The sequence below is a fragment of the Elgaria multicarinata genome, chromosome 1, assembly GCF_023053635.1.
Source record: "Elgaria multicarinata webbii isolate HBS135686 ecotype San Diego chromosome 1, rElgMul1.1.pri, whole genome shotgun sequence".
In the NCBI taxonomy this organism is placed as follows: Eukaryota; Metazoa; Chordata; class Lepidosauria; order Squamata; family Anguidae; genus Elgaria; species Elgaria multicarinata.
The window spans coordinates 218,209,588-218,233,323 of NC_086171.1; the positions used below are offsets into that span (position 1 = coordinate 218,209,588).

General features: G+C 50.2%; 1 protein-coding gene across 1 annotated transcript in view; it reads right to left on the reverse strand.

Moving 5' to 3' along the window:
• The window catches only part of CTNNBL1 (catenin beta like 1), a 124,061-nt gene that overhangs the window by 36,001 nt on the left and 64,324 nt on the right, over positions 1–23,736 (reverse strand). Inside the window, exon 11 of the mRNA XM_063147497.1 lies at positions 16,666–16,847. Within this exon, the coding sequence (XP_063003567.1) occupies positions 16,666–16,847 (182 nt within the window). The remainder of the gene's footprint in view (positions 1–16,665; positions 16,848–23,736) is intronic.

Below are 23,736 nucleotides of genomic sequence, written 5' to 3' on the forward strand. Positions count from 1 at the left end.
CCACAAATTGAAAGCAGGCTTGAGTAACTACTGCAAAGACGAATGGACAAAACTGGCCGGTCTTCTGCCAGGTGTGATCCAAGAGGGGCTTGGACCCCTCCCCTCCCCTCCCCTCCTCCCCTGTATGGCAAGTGGTCAAGCTCCTCTGCTTGGGCTGCAGGGGCAGGCGGTCCAGTGACCCCCAGATGGTTCAGACTACAGCTCGTAGCAGCTGCAGCCCACACGCCCAATGGCCAGGGATTACAGCTTGCAGTCAGAAACACCTGGAGGGCAGCAGGGTGCCTACTCTGGACTTAGGGGAAAGAAGAGGCGGCCCTTCGGTCCATCAGAGAAGCTGGGTCGGGGGCCCTGTCTGAAAGCAAATGCTGGACCTCTTCACTTGGGCAAGTTTTAGGATGCCGCAGCCATCACTGAGGGGCCCCGTTATTACGAAAGATCAGCTCGACTGACATATGCGCACGTATGGGGCGGGGGAACGCCTGCCCCCCTCCCCTCTCTCTCTCTCTCCTGTAAAGGCAGAAGAGAATGTGAGGAACTGATTAAGAAGTTCTGCACGGTCGCGCACAACATCCAAATCTCTCAACATACCAACATGCCACTGTGCTCCCCGGGCAGCCATGGGCTCCACCCACACACAGAATCACAGAATAGCAGAGTTGGAAGGGGCCTACAAGGCCATCGAGTCCAACCCCCTGCTCAATGCAGGAATCCACCCTAAAGCATCCCTTACAGAGGGTTGTCCAGCTGTCTCTTGAAGGCCTCTAGTATGGGAGAGCCCACAACCTCCCTAGGGAACTGGTTCCACTTAAAAGGTTGTGACACAGAGGAGGGCCAGGATCTCTTCTCGATCCTCCCAGAGTGCAGGACACGGAATAATGGACTCAAGTTAAAGGAAGCCAGATTCCAGCTGGACATCAGGAAAAACTTCCTGACTGTTAGAGCAGTGCGACAATGGAATCAGTTCCCTAGGGAGGTTGTGGGCTCTCCCACACTAGAGGCCTTCAAGAGGCAGCTGGACAAGCATCTTTCAGGGATGCTTTAGGGTGGATTCCTGCATTGAGCAGGGGGTTGGACTCGATGGCCTTGTAGGCCCCTTCCAACTCTGCTATTCTATGATTCTTTGATTCTATGATCCTCTGTGTGACAACCTTTTAAGTATTTGAAGAGTGCTATCATGTCTCCCCTCTATCTTCTCTTCTCTGGGCTAAACATGCCCAGTTCTTTCAGTCTCTCTTCATAGGGCTTTGTTTCCAGACCCCTGATCATCCTGGTTGCCCTCCCCTGAACACGCTCCAACTTGTCTGCGTCCTTCTTGAATTGTGGAGCCCAGAACTGGACGCAATACTCTAGATGAGGCCTAACCAGGGCCGAATAGAGAGGAACCAGGACTTCACGTGATTTGGAAGCTATACTTCTATTAATGCAGCCCAAAATAGCATTTGACTTTCTCGCACTGTTGGCTGATATTCAGCTTGCGATCTACAACAATTCCAAGATCCTTCTCGTTTGTAATATTGCTGAGCCAAGTATCCCCCATCTTGTAACTGTGCCTTTGGTTTCTATTTCCTAAATGTAGAACTTGGCATTTGTCCCTATTAAATTTCATTCTGTTGTTTTCAGCCCAGCACATCTCAGCCCCGCCATGCCCCCCGCTTCACCACGGCCACCTGGACCACAAGGTGCCACAAGTAAAAGGAAACAAGTGTGGGACCCCACCCAACAGCCTGAAATGAAACAAGGACGCCAGCCAAGCCTGTGAGCAGACCTTTGCCAAGGGGTTCTTGGCTACCGGAGGAAGTCAGAGTCCAAACACGAGGCAAAGAACACGCAGTCCATGTGCGTGCACACACAACACCCCCCATCCTGCCATGCTTTCCCTGGCTGTGGAAGTGCTAGAGGGGAAAGGAAAAGCCCTCTTTGTTCGTGTGCCTGCCAGGAGGGGGCTTCTGAACTGACGAGGGAGGCGTGCTCCTGTCTTTCCACAGCAAACGTCGCAATGCCGGGAGGGAAGAAGGTGTCCTGGTCGCCGTCGCTCCTGGGTGTCTGTTTTCAGCTGTGGCATCTCTCCTCCAGGCTGTGCAGTGGTCACTGCAGAGATTCACGATGGAAAACAAGAGCCCCTTTTGGCCATAAACATGTGAAATGGCTCGGAGAGGCACAGCTTCAAGCCACTTAATTATGAGATTTCGGTTCCACCGTCAAGAGGAAGGATCAGATACATAACAACTTGATTTTAAATTTGGTAAGCTGCCACTCTTTGCTGCCCTCTGTAACCCGAGATGTTCTGGGCACAGAAATCCGGCTCTTTGTAGTACAAAAGAAGGCAGGATTCATGAGGTTTCGTGGCCGTCTTCAAGCACTCCCAAGTTCACCTCGATTAAATATATACTCCCTATCTCTCCTACACAGCCTGGAGATTAGGGGCGCATCGTGTGGCCTCCGGCTTGAGGCTGCAAAGGCAGGCAAATAATCTCTCCTATCAAAAGAAGTTTTGTTTGTACACACCGGAGGAGAAGGGGGCACAAACACCAGGCAGCCTCAGCGAGCTGCCGCGTTATCGCAGGAGCAGATAACGAGCAAGAATTAAACATTTCTAGCAGGAACAGGGGCTGCTTCGTCTGACAGAAGCAGAGGACAGGAAGACGCCCGTCTCTGACCCCACCCACTCCAATGGGCCCACTTGCAAAGCCATGCAGAGCCTGGGAGCTCGGAGGGCAGAGCAGGCAACGGGCTATGAGCCGGGGAGCGCTTGCTGAGGTCTCTGCTCAGCTGCGAAGTGCGCGGGGTGGGTCTTCGGCAGACCCCTCTCCCAGCCTCACACAGCTCAGTCCTGGGGGGAGTCAGGAGCAAGGAGGTGTCTACCCTCCTTCGAAACACGCACATCCTCAAAAACGCCTTCCCAGAAGTGCCGCACCCAGAGGTCTCCCCTCCTGGCAAGCTCACCCCACTGCTTCCCTGGCAGTCTGGTTTAAGCACTTTGCCCTCCCCATGTTTTGTACAGAGCTACTCTGTACACTCAAACAAATGTTTGGTGGCAGCAATCAGCAAGAGCGAGGCCACCAGAGGTCGGGGAAGGAAGCAACAATTCAAGGCACGTGAAGGACGGAGAGATCAAGATACTCCCCTGCCTGCAACATGCAAGCACAAACACACACCGCCCCAGCTAGTCCCTTCTCAGGAAGGCACTTTGCCCATTTGTATAACTGAATGGTGGAAAATTCCTAAGAAGGGACGCGCCATCCTCATGCTCTCCTACGTAATCCTACATTGATGGTGGCCAACCATGATTACTCAGCTGCGAGCCAAAAGCCTCTGCATACATGCCCACAAGCACTCTGCTTCGTTCCTAGCCCACCCATTCCAGGGCAAAGTCAAATGCTGTGGACGTCATATATCTTGACTTCAGCAAAGCTTTCGACAAAGTGCCCCATGACATTCTGATTAACAAACTAGCCAAAAGTGGGCTAGATGGAACAACTATTAGGTGGATTCACAGTTGGCTACAGAATCGGACTCAAAGAGTGCTTATCAATGGAACCTTCTCAAACTGGGGAGAGGCAACGAGTGGGGTGCTGCAGGGCTCCGTCCTGGGCCCAGGGCTCTTCAACATTTTTATTAATGATTTGGATGAGGAGGTGCAGGGAACGCTGATCAAATTTGCAGATGACACAAAATTGGGTGGGATAGCTAATACCCTGGAAGACAGAAACAAACTTCAAAGGGATCTTGATAGGCTGGAGAAAGAACAGAAAGAAATTTAATAGGGATAAATGCCAAGTTCTACATTTAGGAAATAGAAACCAAAGGCACAGTTACAAGATGCAATACTACAAACGAGAAGGATCTTGGAATTGTTGTAGATCACAAGCTAAATATGAGCCAACAGTGCAATATGGCTGCAAGAAAGGCAAATGCTATTTGGGGCTGCATTAATAGAAGTATAGCTTCCAAATCACGTGAGGTCCTGGTTCCTCTCTATTCGGCCCTGGTTAGGCCTCATCTAGAGTATTGCGTCCAGTTCTGGGCTCCACAATTCAAGAAGGACGCAGACAAGCTGGAGCGTGTTCAGAGGAGGGCAACCAGGATGATCAGGGGTCTGGAAACAAAGCCCTATGAAGAGAGACTGAAAGAACTGGGCATGTTTAGCCTGGAGAAGAGAAGATAGAGGGGAGACATGAGAGCACTCTTCAAATACTTAAAAGGTTGTCACACAGAGGAGGGCCAGGATCTCTTCTCGATCCTCCCAGAGCGCAGGACATGGAATAACGGGCTCAAGTGACAGGAAGCCAGATTCCAGCTGGACATCAGGAAAAACTTCCTGACTGTTAGAGCAGTACAACAATGGAATCAGTTCCCTAGGGAGGTTGTGGGCTCTCCCACACTAGAGGCCTTCAAGAGGCAGCTGGACAAACATCTGTCAGGGATGCTTTAGGGTGGATTCCTGCACTGAGCAGGGGGTTGGACTCGAGGGCCTTGTAGGCCCCTTCCAACTCTGCTATTCTATGATTCTATGAAGGTTCCGGCCAAGCCCTGTGGTTAGCCTCAACAACAAGGAAACCATGTTATCATGACAGATATCCTGTCATGTCCTCTGTTTCCTGGCATACATTCCTCTGAGGTGGACTCAGATTCAGGCAGGCCACAGATCACGCTGCTCCAGGGGGAGCCCTCAGCACCCTCTTCTATACCTCCCTGGCCTGAAACTCTCCGATCATATGACTCTCAGGATGAATCTCCTACAGCCTGTCCTGTTCCTCACACATGCAGCAGACCGAGGCTGAAAAACAGATCCCGGTCCTTTAATGTCTACACTCAGCATCCCACAAGATTGGAGCCACTGGGAGACCAGGCTCCGCCAGCCCTGTTAAGACCCCAGTTGACTACAGCCCGTTTGCTGGGACAAGAGCTCTCTTTGCAGAATGCTCCAGCCAGTGCTTCCTGTGGTGCGCTACCCAAGGTCCTGCCATCACCCCAGAATAGACAGTGAGCCCCGTGTTGCAGCCTGCTTCCCCCGGCCTCGCATGTTCCGCTATCCTACCCTGCCCCAACCTGGTACACCCTACATCTGTTGACTACCATCTCCCTGGGCAGCATTTGCCTATGGTGGCTGGGGATGATGGTAGCTGTAGCCCAACACATCTGGAGGGCACCAAGTTGGGGAAGGCTGCTCTATCCTGATATAACAAGCACAAGTGGTTTGTTAGAGACACGGGGAAAGAAGAAATGAAGAGTCCCAAAGAGATTTTCCATGGTTGGACACCGGCACCACTCTGCAAACTTTCTAGAGATAAACACCTTTGGAGTTTCTTCTACAACATTTAATTAGAGCCATGAAATTCCATAATAAAGGGGAAGCTGCCTGAGCCACACTGAAGTCATAATAAAATGACAGCAGCTGGGAAAAGAGCTTTGAATAAGAGGATAAACATTGTTTTACACATAATCTCCGACGTGAAATGCAATAGGAGCAGGGCTTCATCCGCTCAAGAGAAGCGCGAGGGCGGGCACCCAATCCCCTCGCGGGAGCTCCAATACAACCAGGAGAAGGTACCGCTGCCTGCCTGTGCCACGGGAACCCGCGTTAACCCTACCGTTCCTATTAACAGCAACGCCATCTCTGCATTGAGCCATAATCATCTCCTAGCCAAAAGGGCTACTGGAATCCCAGGCACTGCCAAGGCAAGCCCCGGCCACATCTAACCCTCTCTCTCAAGGTTCCAACTGGCTACTTGGCCTAGGAGTGCGGCCCAAGGAACTTCAAAAAGCAGACTTGTCCCTCATTTAAGGAGGCAGCAACTTCCCCATGGCCACAAAAGAACAGAGGTGAGTCGAAAAGGAGCTACTTTACAGGAGGTGCAAAGGTGGAACAAAACAAGAGAGACTCCTCTCTGGGTACTGGGCAGGTTTTATTAGGAAAAAGCCCGACATGTTTCAGACTCTATTTTCTTGTCGCGTTCAATACCATTCGCCAGAGATTCTTTTCACTGGAGATGCCAGAGGTTGCAACCTGCACGCTCAGCGTGAAAAGCAGAGGGCCCTTCCTTAAAGCCAGCCCTTGAGACTTCAACACTATGAACAGACCATAATAGCTAATCTGGAAAGCCTCCGGTTGACTCCAGGAGAAATACCCTAATAATTGCTCAAAACATATAAACACATAAATATATGTTACTGATGTATTATGCTTGAAAAATAATATTATATGCCTATCTTTTAATATATTGCATGACTACAGATTTTTCTATTCTATATTTTTAAAAAGACAAAGAGTATTGTTGTAAAACATGACAGTAATAAGCTCATATAGGGAAAATGTCCTGGAATTTCAGCTTTTCCCAATTAACTCATCCATGGCTGCAAGAAAGGCCAATGCTATTTTGGGCTGCATTAATAGAAGTATAGCTTCCAAATCATGTGAGGTACTGGTTCCTATCTATTCAGCCCTGGTTAGGCCTCATCTAGAGTATTGCGTCCAGTTCTGGGCTCCACAATTCAAGAAGGACGCAGACAAGCTGGAGCATGTTCCGAAGAGGGCAACCAGGATGATCAGCAGTCTGGAAACAAAGCCCTATGAAGAGAGATTGAAAGAACTGGGCATGTTTAGCCTGGAGAAGAGAAGATTAAGAGGAGACATGAGAGCACTCTTCAAATACTTAAAAGGTTGTCACCCAAAGGAGGGCCAGGATCTCTTCTCGATCCTCCCAGAGTGCAGGACATGGAATAACGGGCTCAAGTTAAAGGAAGCCAGATTCCAGCTGGACATCAGGAAAAACTTCCTGACTGTTAGAGCAGTATGGCAATGGAACCAATGACCTAGGGAGGTGGTGGGCTCTCCCACCCTAGAGGCCTTCAAGAGGCAGCTGGACAACCCTCTGTCAGGGATGCTTTAGGGTGGATTCCTGCATTGAGCAGGGGGTTGGACTCAATGGCCTTGTAGGCCCCTTCCAACTCTGCTATTCTATGATTCTATGAGCAAGTGGTCTGACTGCCCATTTTAGTCATGTGTTTTCATGAGAGAGAGGAGAAAAGAATAATAATTGTACACCTTTACTCTGGTGGTATGAGAGAAAGTCATCAGCCATATGCGAGAGGGACATGTGAAAATTCGTGGGTGCCCAGTAACGAGCGTGCAATAAAACACTCGTCTGATGGAGCTCACAGAGTTCTCTGATTCCTATCACCATTACAGGAATTCCACAGCTGTGGGGGAAACCTGGAGTGATTTTAAATCCAACTCCAGTGGGCTAGAGATGGTGCATTAATCCACCAGCCCACTCACCCAACCTGTCACAGCTGCTGGCCACACCAAGAGAGACTTACCCTGAGATTGATTCCTCCATAAGAACATCAGAAGAGCCCTGATGCTGGATCAGACCAAGGGTCCATCTAGTCCAGCACTCTGTTCACACAGTGGCTGACCAGCCATCGGCCAGGGACCCACAAGGCAGGACACGGTGCAACAGCACCCTCCCACCCATGAGAAAGGGCAGGAGAGAGATGAGAGAAATCTATCTATCAATCAATCTCAGGGGAAGTTAATAATGTGTTTCTTCAACATGATGTGGGCAGCAGGGGAGGTGAGCATCCATCCCTGGAGCTGGTCAGCGAAGTCGCATTTTCAAATTAGTCACTTGAGGGGTGATCTGGCCGTTGAAACTCAGCCGGCAGCTTCATACTGCTTTGCCAGAAAGCAGCGGCTTTCTAGACACGCTGCCAAGCTGTCACTCGGAGACCCTCACCGGACGTTTGGAGTTGGGGGCAGAAGCGCACAGCCTGCCTGGAACTGCGCACGCCAGAGTCTGCAATGCTTCCCACGGCGCCTATTTCTGAGGGTGATCCAAATGAACAACAGCTTCCACTTTCGGAATAAAACCCATTGTGACAAGGATTACATACGTGCAGGCAGCATGTGCATTTTTAGAAGCCTCTTGTCAAAACGCAGACATCTCAAAGGCCCACCAGGTATTAAACACACAGCAACAGTCCTCCAGACGCCAGCATGGCTATTTAAGAAGCACGGCAGCAACGGCAGCAGCCCCGTTCCCTTTCGAAGAATGGAGGCATTGCAAAACACAGGCGGCAACGGAAATCATTTAGGAAATAGAAACATTTAGGAAGTAGAAACCAAATGCACAGTTACAAGATGGGGGATACTTGGCTCAGCAATACTACAAATGAAATGAGAAGGATCTTGGAATTGTTGTAGATCACAAGCTGAATATGAGCCAACAGTGCGATATGGCTGCAAGAAAGGCCAATGCTATTTTGAGCTGCATCAATAGAAGTATAGCTTCTAAATCACGTGAGGTACTGGTTCCTCTCTATTCGGCCCTGGTTAGGCCTCATCTAGAGTATTGCGTCCAGTTCTGGGCTCCACAATTCAAGAAGGACGCAGACAAGCTGGAGCGTGTTCAGAGGAGGGCAACCAGAATGATCAGGGGTCTGGAAACAAAGCCCTATGAAGAGAGACTGAAAGAACTGGGCATGTTTAGCCTGGAGAAGAGAAGATGGAGGGGAGACATGTTCGCACTCTTCAAAGACTTAAAAGGTTGTCACACAGAAGAGGGCCAGGATCTCTTCTCGATCCTCCCAGAGTGCAGGACACGGAGTAACAGGCTCAAGTTAAAGGAAGCCAGATTCCAGCTGGACATCAGGAAAAACTTCCTGACTGTTAGAGCAGTACGACAATGGAACCAGTGACCTAGGGAGGTTGTGGGCTCTCCCACACTAGAGGCCTTCAAGAGGCAGCTGGACAACCCTCTGTCAGGGATGCTTTAGGGTGGATTCCTGCATTGAGCAGGGGGTTGGACTCGATGGCCTTGCAGGCCCCTTCCAACTCTGCTATTCTATGATTCTATGAAATCCAGGGGGTGGGGTTTCCCACCTCAAAGCAGCAGCCCACAGGCTCATGCTGGGCTTACCAGCAACTGGCATCTTTCAGCTCGACAGACCCAGTGAGGGCTTGGGGCGGCAGGAGCTAAACAGAGACATCAGCATACAGGCAGCAAAGGCTAAGCCCTTGTGGCATTGAGACCGGGACCTGAGTGACAGGACAGGCAAAGGAATGGAGGAGTGGAGCCATTTGCTAGAGCAGGGCTGGGTGCAGGAAGCCGCCCGAGGCAGAATGCTTGGCGCTAAAAACTGTCTCTGGAGAGACCACCAGTGAGGGAGGAAGCAACAGCCAGGCACCTCTCCACCGTGCCTGGGTCCAGCTCCAGCTGAGAGCCCCCTCCCTCCTGCTACCAACTGTCTCTGGAGAGGCCACCAGTGAGGGAGGAAGCAACAGCCAGGCACCTCTCCACCGTGCCTGGGTCCAGCTCCAGCTGAGAGCCCCCTCCCTCCTGCTACCAACTGTCTCTGGAGAGGCCACCAGTGAGGGAGGAAGCAGCAGCCAGGCACCTCTCCACCGTGCCTGGGTCCAACTCCAGCTCAGAGCCCCCTCCCTCCTGCTACCAACTGTCTCTGGAGAGGCCACCAGTGAGGGAGGAAGCAGCAGCCAGGCACCTCTCCACCGTGCCTGGGTCCAGCTCCAGCTCAGAGCCCCCTCCCTCCTGCTACCAACTGTCTCTGGAGAGGCCACCAGTGAGGGAGGAAGCAGCAGCCAGGCACCTCTCCACCGTGCCTGGGTCCAGCTCCAGCTCAGAGCCCCCTCCCTCCTGCTACCAACTGTCTCTGGAGAGGCCACCAGTGAGGGAGGAAGCAGCAGCCAGGCACCTCTCCACCGTGCCTGGGTCCAGCTCCAGCTCAGAGCCCCCTCCCTCCTGCTATCAAGTGTAACTGCTGAACTTTCCAACTAAGATTGTAGTGCCTGAATTTGCTTTCCTTTTCCCCCTCCTCCTCCTCCCTTCCAATCCCCTTTCCTTTTGTGTCATGTCTTTTAGATTGTAAGCCTGTGGGCAGGGACTGTCAAGAAATACTTTTGTAAGCCGCCGTGAGAGCCTTTTTTGGCTGAATGGCGGCATAAAAATCCTTAAATAAAAAAAAATAAATAAAAATAAAAAAAATAAAATGATGCAAATTACGGGGACGGCCGGGGCTCCGTGGCAGAAGGCCTTTGGTCCAGCACCTCCAGTGAGAGCAGATCTTGCAGGGGAGGGCTCAGGGAGACCCCGGAGAGCCGCTGCTGGTTAGAGTAGGCAGAGCCGGTCCGACCTGGTACAAGGCAGCTTCACACGTTCCAATTAGGCACTATGAAAAGCCCATTTCTGTAGCCTGCCTAAACGCTGCAGCATAAGCCAGCGTGCGCATAGCTTTATTTCATTTACTGAACAGACTTCACGTCCCGCCTTTTCGAATGTCCCCTCTGACGGCTTATAATACCCAGTCGAGACACCAAAGCAATCAAATATAAAATATATCACTATGGGTTGGATCCGACTAATTACGGGTTGGATCCAGTGACGCAAATGACGCTGCGCTGGCGGCAACCAAGATTCGAACGACGGCAAAGTTCTGCTTATTAGAACCACAGCCACTTCTAGGCCTTCAGTTCACCGAGTGGTCCTCTCGTGCTCGGGCGATGGCGGAAGGCAGCAGAGCTCTGCCAGAGCAGCAATTTCCCCTGCTAACCGTACATTGGATTTAGGCCTATAAATTTTTTAATATAGTTTTAAAACAAACCCTAAAACCTTTGCTTAATTTGAAGCGTTGATTGCGCTTCCGCTGGTCACAGGGAGAAGAAATACCTCTGCTCAGCATCCCATCCTCTGATGGACAACTCCGCCTGCTCAGGTAGCCCAGCCCCCTCCCTCACGCCCCCACCCCCACCTCGGTCCTAGCCAGGGCCGGTGCCAGACTATTTTGCACCCGAGGCAAGGCAAGCTACTTGCACCCCTCAAAAAATTGCCAACTTCAATTCAGCTGTTTAAGAAGAGTTTCTGAAGTATTATAGTTCTCTTTTATTATGTTTTTTTCCTTAAAACAGCTAATTTGTATAAAACTGTGACCCTTAAAGGGCAGTACTGCGCCCCTCCGAAGTCTGCGCCCTAGGCGGCTGCCTAGTTAGTGTAATGGTCGCACCGGCCCTGGTCATACCCCATCTCTTGAGATTCCCACGAGGCCATATCCTGCCTGCACATGTTCACGTCTACGTTCACAGCCGTACGGACAAGGAACAGACCTTGAAAGACAAAACACAAATGCTTTTTACGGTTGTTTTAAGGAAAGGTGTTTCAGGTGATGATTTCTGGGTCTCGTTACAAGTTCTGCTTTTTCAGAACCATACGAGGAGGACGAGTCCAAACAGGGAGGGGGTAAATGGGAGCTGGATGAAGACCAGATCCGGGGTGGGGAGGCGCGTTGGAGGAGATTCATAGCAGAGACAGCTCAATGGTGAGATTCTTAAACAGCAACAAAAGCCATCAAGACACACATTTTAATCCTTGTTTAACACAAAGTGCCTGTTAGTGAACAGCTTAATGCCATTCTTTAATTTAAACGGCATTGACTGTTTAAGGCTTTATAGCCAGGCAGGGGGAAAAATCCTCTTTTGAGATTTCCAGCTCAGAAGGGTGGGCGTACGTACGTACACACACACACACACACACACACACACACACACACAGAGGTAGAGGAGTTTGAAGCTCTCAGGACCAAACTAGTTGCTAACATCCGAAAAGACCTTATTAAGCAGAAAAAAAAACCCTTCTGAAGGGGGACAGTGATTGGTCAGAGAGCTTAAACCTTTCCCTGCACTCCAAGTGATGCTGGATCAGCGCCTCCATCCCTGTCAGGTTCTCAAGTGAACTAGGAAGTTTAAGGGGAAGGGAATCTCCTGGGGCGGGGGGAGGTAAGAAACAGCAGGTGGAGGTAAGGGTCACGCATTGCCTCTCCTCCTCCTATCATGGCCCCTGGTTCTGAGGCTCAGAGTCACTGAAGGAGGACTCGGATCCAGAAAGGTTACAGGTCACCCCGCTTCGGGGGCAGTCCTTGGCGCCCCTTCTAGGCCTCCTCAGCCAGAGGACGTAGACCTCCCATCAGCCCCTGACTCTCCTGCAGCTTCTCCTGTCCATCAGCCTCGCAGGAGCCAGAGACTGCGGAAACAGACACCGGCCCTTTAAAACTCGAAGTCAGCCTCAGGCAGGCAGAAGTCCAGACGGCACTTCCTGCAGCGCGGCCCTCCAAGGCCCTGGCTGCCCCTGCCTTGTTTGCCGTGATCCTGCCCTCCTTTGCCTTGCTGCACCTGACGTGACTCAGAACAACCAGGAAGGGCCGCGGCTGCTTCTGTCCACTTGCCCTGAGCTTCAAGCCACCTCTGATCCTGACCGGGGCCACCCACGCCGCCAAAGTGGCCTTTCCCCGTTTCGTAAAGGCTGTTGGGGAAATGCTCCACGCATCACCTAGAGGTTGTGTCTATATGAAAAGGGCCGGGTCCTCCTGTGGATTAATAACTGGTTAAAACACAAGAGGCAGAGAGTAGAAATAAATGACATTTTTCACAGTGGAGGGAGGGATAAGGAGTGCGGTTCCCCCAAGGATTGGTATTGTTTTATTTTGAAAGCGTAGACGCCACACACACACACACACACACACACCCCGGGGCCCCTCCTATTTCCCTGAGAGGGAGCTCAAGGCAGTGAACAGACAAAATCAGCAATACTTAAAAGAACTTCCAAACCCAAATTAATAAACATACAACAAGAATTGTTTGTAAGAACAGCAGTTAACAGCAAAGGATAGATATTGGGGATCCCGCTTTTTAAAATCTTTCTGTAAATGATCTGGAGTTGAGGTGAGCATAGAATCATAGAATCCTAGAATAGCAGAGTCAGAAGGGGCCTACAAGGCCATCGAGTCCACCCCCCTGCTCAATGCAGGAATCCACCCTAAAGCATCCCTGACAGAGGGTTGTCCTGCTGCCTCTTGAAGGCCTCTAGTGTGGGAGAGCAAACAGGATGCCACATCTGAAGAGGACGCCAAATTCCTCTTAAATTAAAACTGAGGCAAAGCTTCAACATTCCCTCTCCAAATGGGAGAATGGTGAACAAATTGGCACGTGCAGTTTAATGTAAGTGTAAAGTGATGCATACTGGGGCAAAAAAAAAAAAAGTAAATCCTAATTTCACATATGCACTGATAAGAGTCTAAGTCGAGTGACCCAGAAAAAGACTTTGGGGTCATGGTGGAGAGCTCAATGGAAGTTTTACCCCATGTGCTACAGCACTGAAAGGGGCACAAACGCAGGGCTGGTGGCACCCAGACACCCTGGGCTAACATCCAGAATTTTATTTTACACTAGAAAATATTTTCCTTTTTGGGGAAACTACAGCATCATGCTGTGACCGGTTCACACATCATGGTGAGTCATCATGGGCTAAACAACCCATGATGATTCACAGCGTGTGCTGGGTGTGTGCGGCCGCTGATTTGAATCTGCAACCCATGATTGGGGAGATGGGGGGTAGTGAAATGTCGTGCGAACCTGGCCAGCGTGGGTTATTCAAGGTTTAAGCAGCCCCTGCATCATCCTCAATTAGTAGTATGGCTCTGCGAGGGTTGTTTAACCCTTCAATAAACTACACTGCAACCCTTCACCACCCTGATCGGGGCTTGCATATTAAAAATGATGGCTACATGCACCAGACACACGCCACAGGTCATTGTGTGTTAAATAACCCATGATGACTCCTGAGCGGTGACCTGGCTGTGTCACGTGACCTGGCCCTGTCTCACACAGAAAAAAGAGCTTTATATCAGCTTGTATGAAGAAAGGGCCTTGAGATGGTCCGGCATCTTCTGCATGACATAGGTAGCTTTTGACGCTCTCAGGCTACGCATGGCCAAAGTCCCGCTGGACGGCCCTGACCCTCAGGAGAAGTCTGGCAAGGCAAAGGGCGGGCACTGGACTGCTGCACCAAAACCACTCCATGCACCACCAGGATAACGGCCAGCCAGACGCTGGGGAGGCCTGTTAAAACATCTCAATTAACTGGAATTGCTACAGTCTCAATAACTCACCTGCCCAGTCATGCAAAACGAAGAAAATTGGACTTACTTTTTTTTAAAAAAAATATCCACTATTTTAAGTCTATATCAAAACCACTCCAGGATCCTGTCTATCTTTACGGCCATTCCCTTTATTTGCTAGAAACACTAAGCAAAAGAAATCGAATAATTCACTTCTCTCTCTCCCCCCGCCCCCAACCTTCTCCCTATAACATATAAATTGTTGAACAACTGGCCCTTCAGGGGCGTGATGCTTGTCCCAAGGCCATGTTAAGAGCTGCGGCAGGAACAGAACACCTAACAGGACGGGGCATAAGAATCTCATTGCATTATAAATGGCCCAAATCTGGGTCACATAATACCACGGCCCCAACTGTGGACCAGTGCTATCCTCTGCAAGGCCACTGATGGGACTAGCTGTGGCCGTTCTGTGTAACCCAGAAGGGCTTTAAGCAAGCCCCAAGGGCCGGGCAGATTCCCGTGTTGGCAGACAGGACTCCCTGCAAGCTCCTGTCTGCACCGATACCACCAAAGCAGCCGCTTCAGACTGGATTGCAGACTGGAGCTTTTGGCCTTGCTAAGCAGGAGTTGAAATAGGGGGAATTCTTATTATTTATTTATTGCATTTCCATCCCGCCACGTAGCCGAAGCTCTATGGGCAGAATCCAGGCGCTGCTCCAAAGCAGCCTCTACGTTTCTTTATAAAGATACATCAGTAGTTGGAATTTCGTTTCATCTTATGTACATTCAAAGTCAGATGCTTAGTCAAGACCAGAGAAAGCTGGGTTCCGAAATGGCAATTTCCACGTGCAAATTCGGCCTGAGGAACTCTCCCGGTCCCAAAGAGAAGACATTCCAGAACAACCACCAACCATATTCAAACAACTCCTTATCCAGAGCGAGGACTCAAAATATTGCAAAAGTGAGCTGTTTAAAAAAAAACCAAAACAGAAATCTGATGTCTGAACTTAGGCTACTGGGCAGTATAGAAAAGCAATAAATAAATCAATTTTAAAACTTCACTCTATGGTTTTAACGCCCAATCTTGGGCGCAGCTGCCAGAGTTTGACACGCAAACACGGACATGCTATAATATAACTTCGAAGCCTAGACCATTTGAAATTGCAAATGTGAATATGCAAAGGGCTAATCGCCACGTAAAAGTTTAAAATGTGAGAACTGAGTGAAAATACTTTACCCCACCCCACCCCCCAAAAAACCCACCTTTCCAGCTGCAGTGCTTAGCTCTGCTTCAATTCACTGTCAAACACAGCAACGAATGGTTGTTAACGCCATTTCACAACGCGAAGTTTGTTTTTTAACAGACCCCCAGAACTGTTGTTTTTAAATGGATACTGTTGTTTTTATACTGTTGTTCTTATGTTTTTAAATGTTGTATACTTTTAATGTTTACTGTTTTTAACTTTTGTAAACCTCCCAGAGAGCTTTGGCTATGGGGCAGTATATAAATGTAACAAATAAATAAATAAATAAATAACGAACTAGATATTTATTATTTATTTATTTAGAATATTTATATGCCGCTCCCCATTGAAAAATTTTGGAGCAGTGTACAAGGTAAAATGAAAATAAAAACACAATAAAACAGTTAAAACAAAATTTTAAAGAAGCAATAACAGTAATCCAAGGCTGCATGTTAAAGAAAAGGCTTCTTGGAATAAAGATGTTTTCAGGAGGCGCCGAAAGGAGTACAAGGTTGGCGCCTGCCTGACCTCCAGAGGCAGGGAGTTCCACAGGAGGGGGGCCACCACGCCGAAGGCTCTTCCCCTGGTGGATTCCAGTCGGAGGATGGATCTAGGTGGAACCACCAGGAGCAGGCCCTCGGATGACCTCAGTGACTGGGCAGGTTGGTAAAGGAGAAGGCAGAGCTCTCTCAGGTATCCTGGTCCCAAGGTGTTTAGGGCTTTGTACACAAGTACAAGAACCTTAAACCTGGCCCGGTAGCGAATAGATAGTAGAGGGACGTTCACTAATAGACCTTGATCAGACATTGCCACCTTTCATGGTGCTCTGGAGAAGACGGGGGAATCAAGGCCGGCATTCCACGGTGCTTGCATTCTGCTGCCGATTTGGGGGCATATCTTTTTCACTGCAGCAAATAAGCCTATACTCGGGGATTTCCTCGTTAAAGGTGCATTGCTTTTGTTCATGGCCTGACTCAGACTGCGAGTTCAGTATTCCTTGCTGGCCCCTCCTCACGCTCGGAAGGAGAAAACAGCGCTGAAAGCAGCCGCCCATCGCGTCAATGGGAGTCCTGGTTCCCTCCGCAAAGCCGGGCCTCCCTGGGGAGCGGCCGCGCAGCGGAGAGAAACGGGGAGAAGGCCACGGGGACCCACAAGGAGCCTGTGTCTGCAATGCCTGATGTTCGCGTCACACTTCGTTGCCGGGAGCCAGGAAAAACACGGCTTTGGAGGTGACATTTGCAGTTGGCTCATTACTCTTTTCAAAAGAGTTTGGCATCAAAGAGACAGCTTCAAACGGGCTCACATGCGCATATGCAAGAGCTAATTAACCGCCCCGCTGGCAGCTGAGGAGGAGCTGCTGCGAACAAGCCCAGCCTCGGTGCGCGGTGACTGACCGGGCCGGTCTGCTTAGGCATTCCGGGCCAGTGGCCTGGTGAGGGAGGGGCGCGCAAAGCCTGGACGGGCCCAGCCTTTTGCTCCCGGAAAGGCGGAGGGCTGAGCTTCGGCTAAAGCCTACCTTCGTGTTCCTTTTCCGAGGTTCCAATCTTCTTCATCTTCTTTGGGGACTTCATGAAGAGCGGGAAGATGGTCCGAAGGCCGAGGATGTCGACGAATTTGTGGCAGTTGTCGGCCCCCTCGGGCCCGATCATGGCGTGATCCAGCACTTTCAGGGCGCTGCTCCTGGAGATTTTCTTCTCCCTGGGAAAGAGGAACGGCTGTCAGTGAAGCGGGGCGGGGGGGGGGGGGCAGCACACGTTGCCCCCAAAACAAAGTCTGTTCTCTGCTCCTTGGCTGCAACATTAAATTCTAGGCTGCAGGAAGGAGAGTGTTCTGGCCCCCTCCGTTTTAGGTCAGGAATCTGAGCTGCATTTCCCTCCTTTATTTCTCTTGCACTGCCTGACAAACAGGTGCGCTTGCCCCTTAAGGAACACCCCCACCCCGCTGCTGAAACTGTTAACATCGACGCATAAGAAACCTGCAAGAAACCACACTGGCCGAAGGCGTCAGCCGAACTGCTAACGTGTTTTCCACGCCACGATCGCTCACTATTAATCATCATTTGCGCGGCTACTAATTTGGATGGCGTTTCCCATTTGCTAAGTGCTTTGTCAGGCTTACTGTGCTTGCTCCCACCGTTTGGACCGCCATGATTCCTATTTCACGGACGGCAAAACCAAAGCGGAGGGAGAGACCCACCAGGCCAGACTTGCACAAGGCAGGGGCGGGACCCGAGACGCCCAACGGCAAGTCAAACTGTCCATCCAGGAGCTGCCGCCGCGGCCCCCACCCCTGCCCCGGCCATCAACCATCTTAGCGCTGGCGTTGGGCCTCTTTCTCTTCCACAGCTGGATTTTGTAGGCTAGCCTCTTGAGAGAAAGCGAGTGATGAAATGGGAACCAGCTCCCGTGTTCAGAGGAGGGCAGCCAGGATGATCAGGGGTCTGGAAACAAAGCCCTAGGAAGAGAGACTGAAAGAACTGGGCATGTTTAGCCTGGAGAAGAGAAGATGGAGGGAAGAGAAGATGGAGGGGAGACATGATGGCACTCTTCAAATCCTTAAAAGGTTGTCACACAGAGGAGGGCCAGGATCTCTTCTCGATCCTCCCAGAGTGCAGGACACGGAATAATGGGCTCAAGTTACAGGAAGCCAGATTCCAGCTGGACATCAGGGAAAACTTCCTGACTGTTAGAGCAGTACGACAATGGAATCAGCTACCTAGGGAGGTTGTGGGCTCTCCCACACTAGAGGCCTTCCAGAGGCAGCTGGAGAACCATCTGTCAGGGATGCTTTAGGGTGGATTCCTGCATTGAGCAGGGGGTTGGACTCGATGGCCTTGTGGGCCCCTTGCAACTCTGCTATTCTATGATTCCTTTTTCCAAAGTCCAAATGGGCTCCTACAAACCTTATCCCCAATAAGGGACCCGCACTGAAGTTAAGGCACAACTGACAAATTTTCATACTTGAAACGTGGTGCGTATTTATTCTGCGCAAGGTGTTCGAGGGCCGTTCGTGTTGTTTTATTGACCTTTTGTGCACAGGCCCCCCAGCTCCCCCTCCCATCACTGTAACTAGCAAGAGGAATGAGGCGCAAATGGATATGTCAAGGGGAAAAACACTCCCTACTCAGAGGGTATCGATCCGCTAATAACGTTTCATATTTCTTGTATGACAGCTACACATGTGCGCAAATAAGCAGGAGCGGAGAGGAAGGGGAAAGGGAAACGCTGCTTTCAGCTGTGACCCAACGCTACACTTCCTTCTCAAGTCCATGAAGTGTGTGGAGTGGCGCTTCGTATTATCCCAGCCGTGAGGGAAACGGTGCTTCTGCCAGCACCACTTCCCCGGGCAACAGATAATTACGCCAAGTCGACAGAAGCGGCCCTGCTGGGCAAGACCAAAGAGCCGTCTTGTCCCACCTCCTACTTCTCACAGCGTCCAACCAGAGGCTTCTGGGAAGCCTGCAAACAGAGCAGGAAGGCAGCAGCGCCCCCAAGCCCCCCCCCCCCCACAAGCCCCGAGGTTCCTAGGCAGGGGCAGGCTGCAGGTTGCATTTCACTATCCTGGCGAATAGCAACCCCCGACCCCCTTTGGGGCCCATCTCAACTAGCGGCCGTACCAGCGCCAGGTCCTGTGGCAGCGAAGGCCACGCATTAATTCCACCTTGTGCTTTTAGGTGTTCTAAACCTACTGCTCCATCCGTTTCACTGGGTGATCCCAAGTTCTTATATTGGGAGGCAGTGAAGAACACTCTCGATGCACTTTCTCCACACTGTGCAGAACTGCAGAACCCCCTGTCATGCCCGCCCCCGCCCAAAGAAAGCACCAAACGCTTTAGCCTTTTCTCCCTCACAAGGAAGGCGCTTATTCCATCCCCTTGGATTATTTTGGTTTCTCGTTGTAGCACCTTCGCCATTATTGCTGGTAAGAACACCAGAAGAGCCTTGAGGCTGGATCAGACCCAGGGTCCATCTAGTCCAGGGCTCTGTTCACACAATGGCCAACCAGCCATCGGCCAGGGACCCACAAGGCAGGGCATGGTTCCAAGCCAAATGTGCTTTCCGGTAAGAGCATGTTCTTCTCAGTAAGGTCTTCTGAAAGGAGCCTAGTTCTTGCACAGCTCCCATTCATTTCAATGGTTCTCACAGAGGAGGACCTCCTGCTGGATGCGTCCAAACGATTTCCCCCAAGGGCTGCTTAGTAGCCACTTATTTCGCACTTGCAGGCTGTTCCGGTGGACAGGAGCTTTGGCCTACGAATGCACAACGTACGTTAGCAAATGAAGCCGGATTTGCTGCTTTGCCACAACTGCTGCTGGCGGCAGGTGGGGCAAGGAACGGAACAGCCACCGCGTGAAATGCTGCTGCAAAACGCCGCTGTGGACGTGTGTTTGTAACTCATGCCAATAAAAGGAATGCAAGAAGCAGGCATTTGATAGCCGACGCAGCTCCATTCAGCAGCGCATAGCTCCCAATTTGTTCGGGGAGGGCGTTGCATTTTCAGAAACAACATCCTGAAACATAAACTGAAAGAACAGCCGCTGGGATGCTTGAACTGGAACATGAACAGATGAGAGGAAGGGAAGAAAGAGAGAACAAATCTTGGCAGCCTCTTCTGAGTCAACACTGATCCCTTCCCACACAACAGAAAGCTAGAAGACCAGCGCAGCCTCCCACCAAGGCCAACAAGGCGGGATCCGCTCCTTAACCTGCCTTCTTGGTGGGAACGGAGGGGGGAGCTGCACTTCCAAAGGGAGAAACAGAACACAGACATCCTGCTTGTCATAAGTGGAAGGAAGCCGAGGGGCTGTGAGGGAAGAGGATCGAGGCCGCAGAGGGGCCAGCCATGTGTTGCAAGGAACACCCCGTGTGTCCGTCAGATCGTAGGTCTGTAGAAGCAGACAAAACCCAGAGGAGGGCAACCAGGATGATCAGGGGTCTGGAAACAAAGCCCTAGGAAGAGAGACTGAAAGAACTGGGCAGGTTGAGCCTGGAGAAGAGAAGACGGAGGGGAGACATGAGAGCACTCTTCAAATACTTGAAAGGTTGTCACACAGAGGAGGGCCAGGATCTCTTCTCGATCCTCCCAGAGTGCAGGACACGGAATAACGGGCTCAAGTTAAAGGAAGCCAGATTCCGGCTGGACATCAGGAAAATATTCCTGTTAGAGCAGTATGACAATGGAACCAGTTCCCTAGGGAGGTTGAGGGCTCTCCCACACTAGAAGCCTTCGAGAGGCAGCTGGACAAGCATCTGTCAGGGATGCTTTAGGGTGGATTCCTGCATTGAGCAGGGGGTTAGACTTGATGGCCTTGTAGGCCCCTTCCAACGCTACTATTCTATGATTCTATCAAAAACAGGAGTGGAAGGTCTGGAAGCACGGGGAGATCTCTGGGTGATTGGTAAACACTTCTGACTGGCAGAGGTTTCTGACACCCAATTTCTTAACAGAAGCAACAGCAGCATGACTTTGCTTGCCTAAATTAGGCTGCTGAAATGAAGAAAGCTTGGGATAATCAGGAGTGGACATTTGTTTAAGCTCAGTTCAGCTCCAATACTGAAAACAACCCCCAGGGCTTAAAGTGTACTCAGAGGCAACTTGTTCTTTAAGTAAATTTCTTTTGTACTTGGCTCTGGCTGGTGCATCTTGGGTTTCTAGTTGAAAAACAAAACAAAACCCAAATCCAGAGGAGAACTGGCAGGCCTGAAATCTGCCCACGGCTGCTTTAGAAGAATCAAACACATTTGAACCCAGGTCTCCCCAGAGTCCAATGCTCTAGCCACTACATTATAGGGTAGAGGCACATTACAGAAAAGGAGTTTGTCATCTTAGGTTTTTAAAAAAAACTTTGCTGTTTTAAATCTGTATTTTAAATCTGCATTAATCTCTGCATTGCTGCTCGTTTTAATTCCGGTTGTGCTTTTATATTGTACTTTTATGCTGTTTTTATGCTGTTGTTTGCTTTATACTTTGAACAGTCTTCATGGTTTTAATTTTTCTGAACCGCCCAGAGAGCTTTGGCCATTGGGTGGTATAGAGATGCAATAAATAAATAAATAAATAGGGACACCTCAATGGCCTTTTTTGGTACCCAAAAGAATAATGGTGTGCGTGCCATTTTTGCATAGGGAGGGATGGAGGGACTCCAATTAGAGAAGTCATCACCACGAGCGCTTCACAGTGGTTTGAAAATTAAGCACGGAGGGAATTGTCACTCCTTGCCAATCTATCCATTCTTGTTTATATCCTGAGAGATTCGAGTCAGCTAAAACATATTGAAAAGCAAACCCCAACCCAGCGCTACACGTGACGCAAAAAACATTCCTATAAATCGCCGACACCCCACAGCCTCCTGCCCAGCCGCTCGTGCATCCCAGAGGGCCGTTTTCTACTAAAAAGTCCTCTTCTCCCAACCCTGGCTTCTCATTCCATCAGACGCATTCAACAGAGCCTCTGACAGCTGGCAGTTCTGAATGTTTCAGGGGAGAAATAATGAGGCCATAAAAAAACATTTCAAACTAACCCACCCTCTGTCAATTCCCAGGTATTCTGCAAGCCATAGCCCATGCTTGCACAGTTCCCTTAAAACATGAAATTCTAGGCATTTAAAGATGATGATGATGATGATGATGATGATGATGATGATGATGATGATAATAATAATAATAATAATAATAATAATAATAATAATATCATCAACCTTATCAGAAGCCCGTTTGAATAGCATCAGATGGCAGGCAACAAATTCAACAGGTTACATTTTGGAAGCTCAATGGAGCATAGTCATAGAATCATAGAATAGTAGAGTTGGAAGGGGTCTCTAAGGCCATCGAGTCCAACCCCCTGCTCAATGCAGCAATCCACACTAAAGCATCCCTGACAGATGGTTGTCCAGCTGCCTCTTGAAGGCCTCTAGGGTGGGAGAGCCCACAACCTCACCAGGCAACTGATTCCATTGTCGTACTGCTCTAACAGTCAGGAAGTTTTTCCTGATGTCCAGCTGGAATCTGGCTTCCTGTAACTTGAGCCCGTTATTCCGTGTCCTGCACTCTGGAAGAATCGAGAAGAGATCCTGGCCCTCCTTTGTGTGACAACCTTTTCAGTATTTGAAGAGTGCTATCATGTCTCCCCTCAATCTTCTTAAAGCAAGGAATATGTGATGTGTACTACACACACACACTTCTCAGACACACTCACTCACACCCCTCCTCACTTTCAACTCTCCTTCACCTTGTGAGTCAAAATAATAAAAGGCTAAAAAAAAATAAAGTTCAGGATTTGGCTGGAGAACTTAAGGTCTCTTTTCGAGGGAAGGTAATTGCATATTGATCAGCATTTAGGCAGGTTGCAGGGAGCTGATCCCTGGAATATTCATTGGGTTTAAGTTCAGGCTTTTAGAGATCAATAGCTGTTTGACTGGACCGTCTCGGGTTGATTTTATTTGAAATATTTATTCTACTAGAGGGCAAGCAGTTTATCTTAGTCTCATCTTGGGCTTACCGAAGCCTCCCTTGGGTGGAAACTAATTCAAATCCCAGTGCCTGGGAGCTTCAGCAAATGAGGACTGAAGTGGGCCCTAAGAAGGCTGGAAACGACTTGATTGCCCCCAGTCCTCCTGCACAACTCCTGTGATCCACCAAGCCAACAGCAGCCCACTCAGGGTCAAGAGGCCTCCTGGTTCTGCTAGCTGGCCAGGACTGCAAGAAAGGTGCACGTGAGTGAGAGCAGGGGCGGGAGAGAAGCTACGTTGGGCTTGGTGGGTGACTCGCTGTGCAGACTGAGCGTGGAGGTGGCTCTCTCGGGGGAGTTCTCAGCGCGGTAGCGGCAGCATGTTCCAGTGGTGGCAGAAATGCAACTCTTGCACATTTGCAGGCACCACCCCAAAAATTCAAGCCCAAACCAAACACAAACCTGACACTCAGGTCCTGAAGTTAACCTACGTTGGGCAGGGGGTTGCAATGGGTGGCCGTATTGGCCCCTTCCAACTCTACTATTCAATGATTCTACAGCCCTGATGTAGCTCCATAAAATAGCTCCGGCTATTGGGTGGTATAGAAATGTAATAAATAAATAAATAAATAAATAAATAAATAAATAAATAACAAATGGAAACCTCTGGAAAACATCAAAGTGCTCTGGAAAGGTGGACCAGAAAGGCTGTCCAAGGCCAGCAAAAGACCAAATGTGCGGGAACAATGAGCGCTTGGGGGACAAAACGAAAGAGCAAAATCCGGAGAAAAGGCAAGGGGGCGTGGTGATGGGAAGGGGGCGTGGCGATGGGAAGGGGCGGGCCCACCCTGGAGAGGCTTCGCAGACCAGATCAGGGAGCGACACGAGCCAGGTTAGGCCGGCTGGATGGCCGTTCCCCATTGGTGCATTGCACATTTTCCTGCCGCACATCCGGGCCACCATTCAGGGGGGAGGCCCCAAGGCCCCAATGAGACCCTGAACGCATCGGATCTTCTACCAAAGAGGAAGGCACACCCCCCCCCCCTAAAGGCCCGGGGAACAGGTGCTTCAACCAAAGGACTCTCACGCTTCCAGAAGGATGCATTACAAGAGCTGGAGTGAGCATCTGATTCCGCTAGGC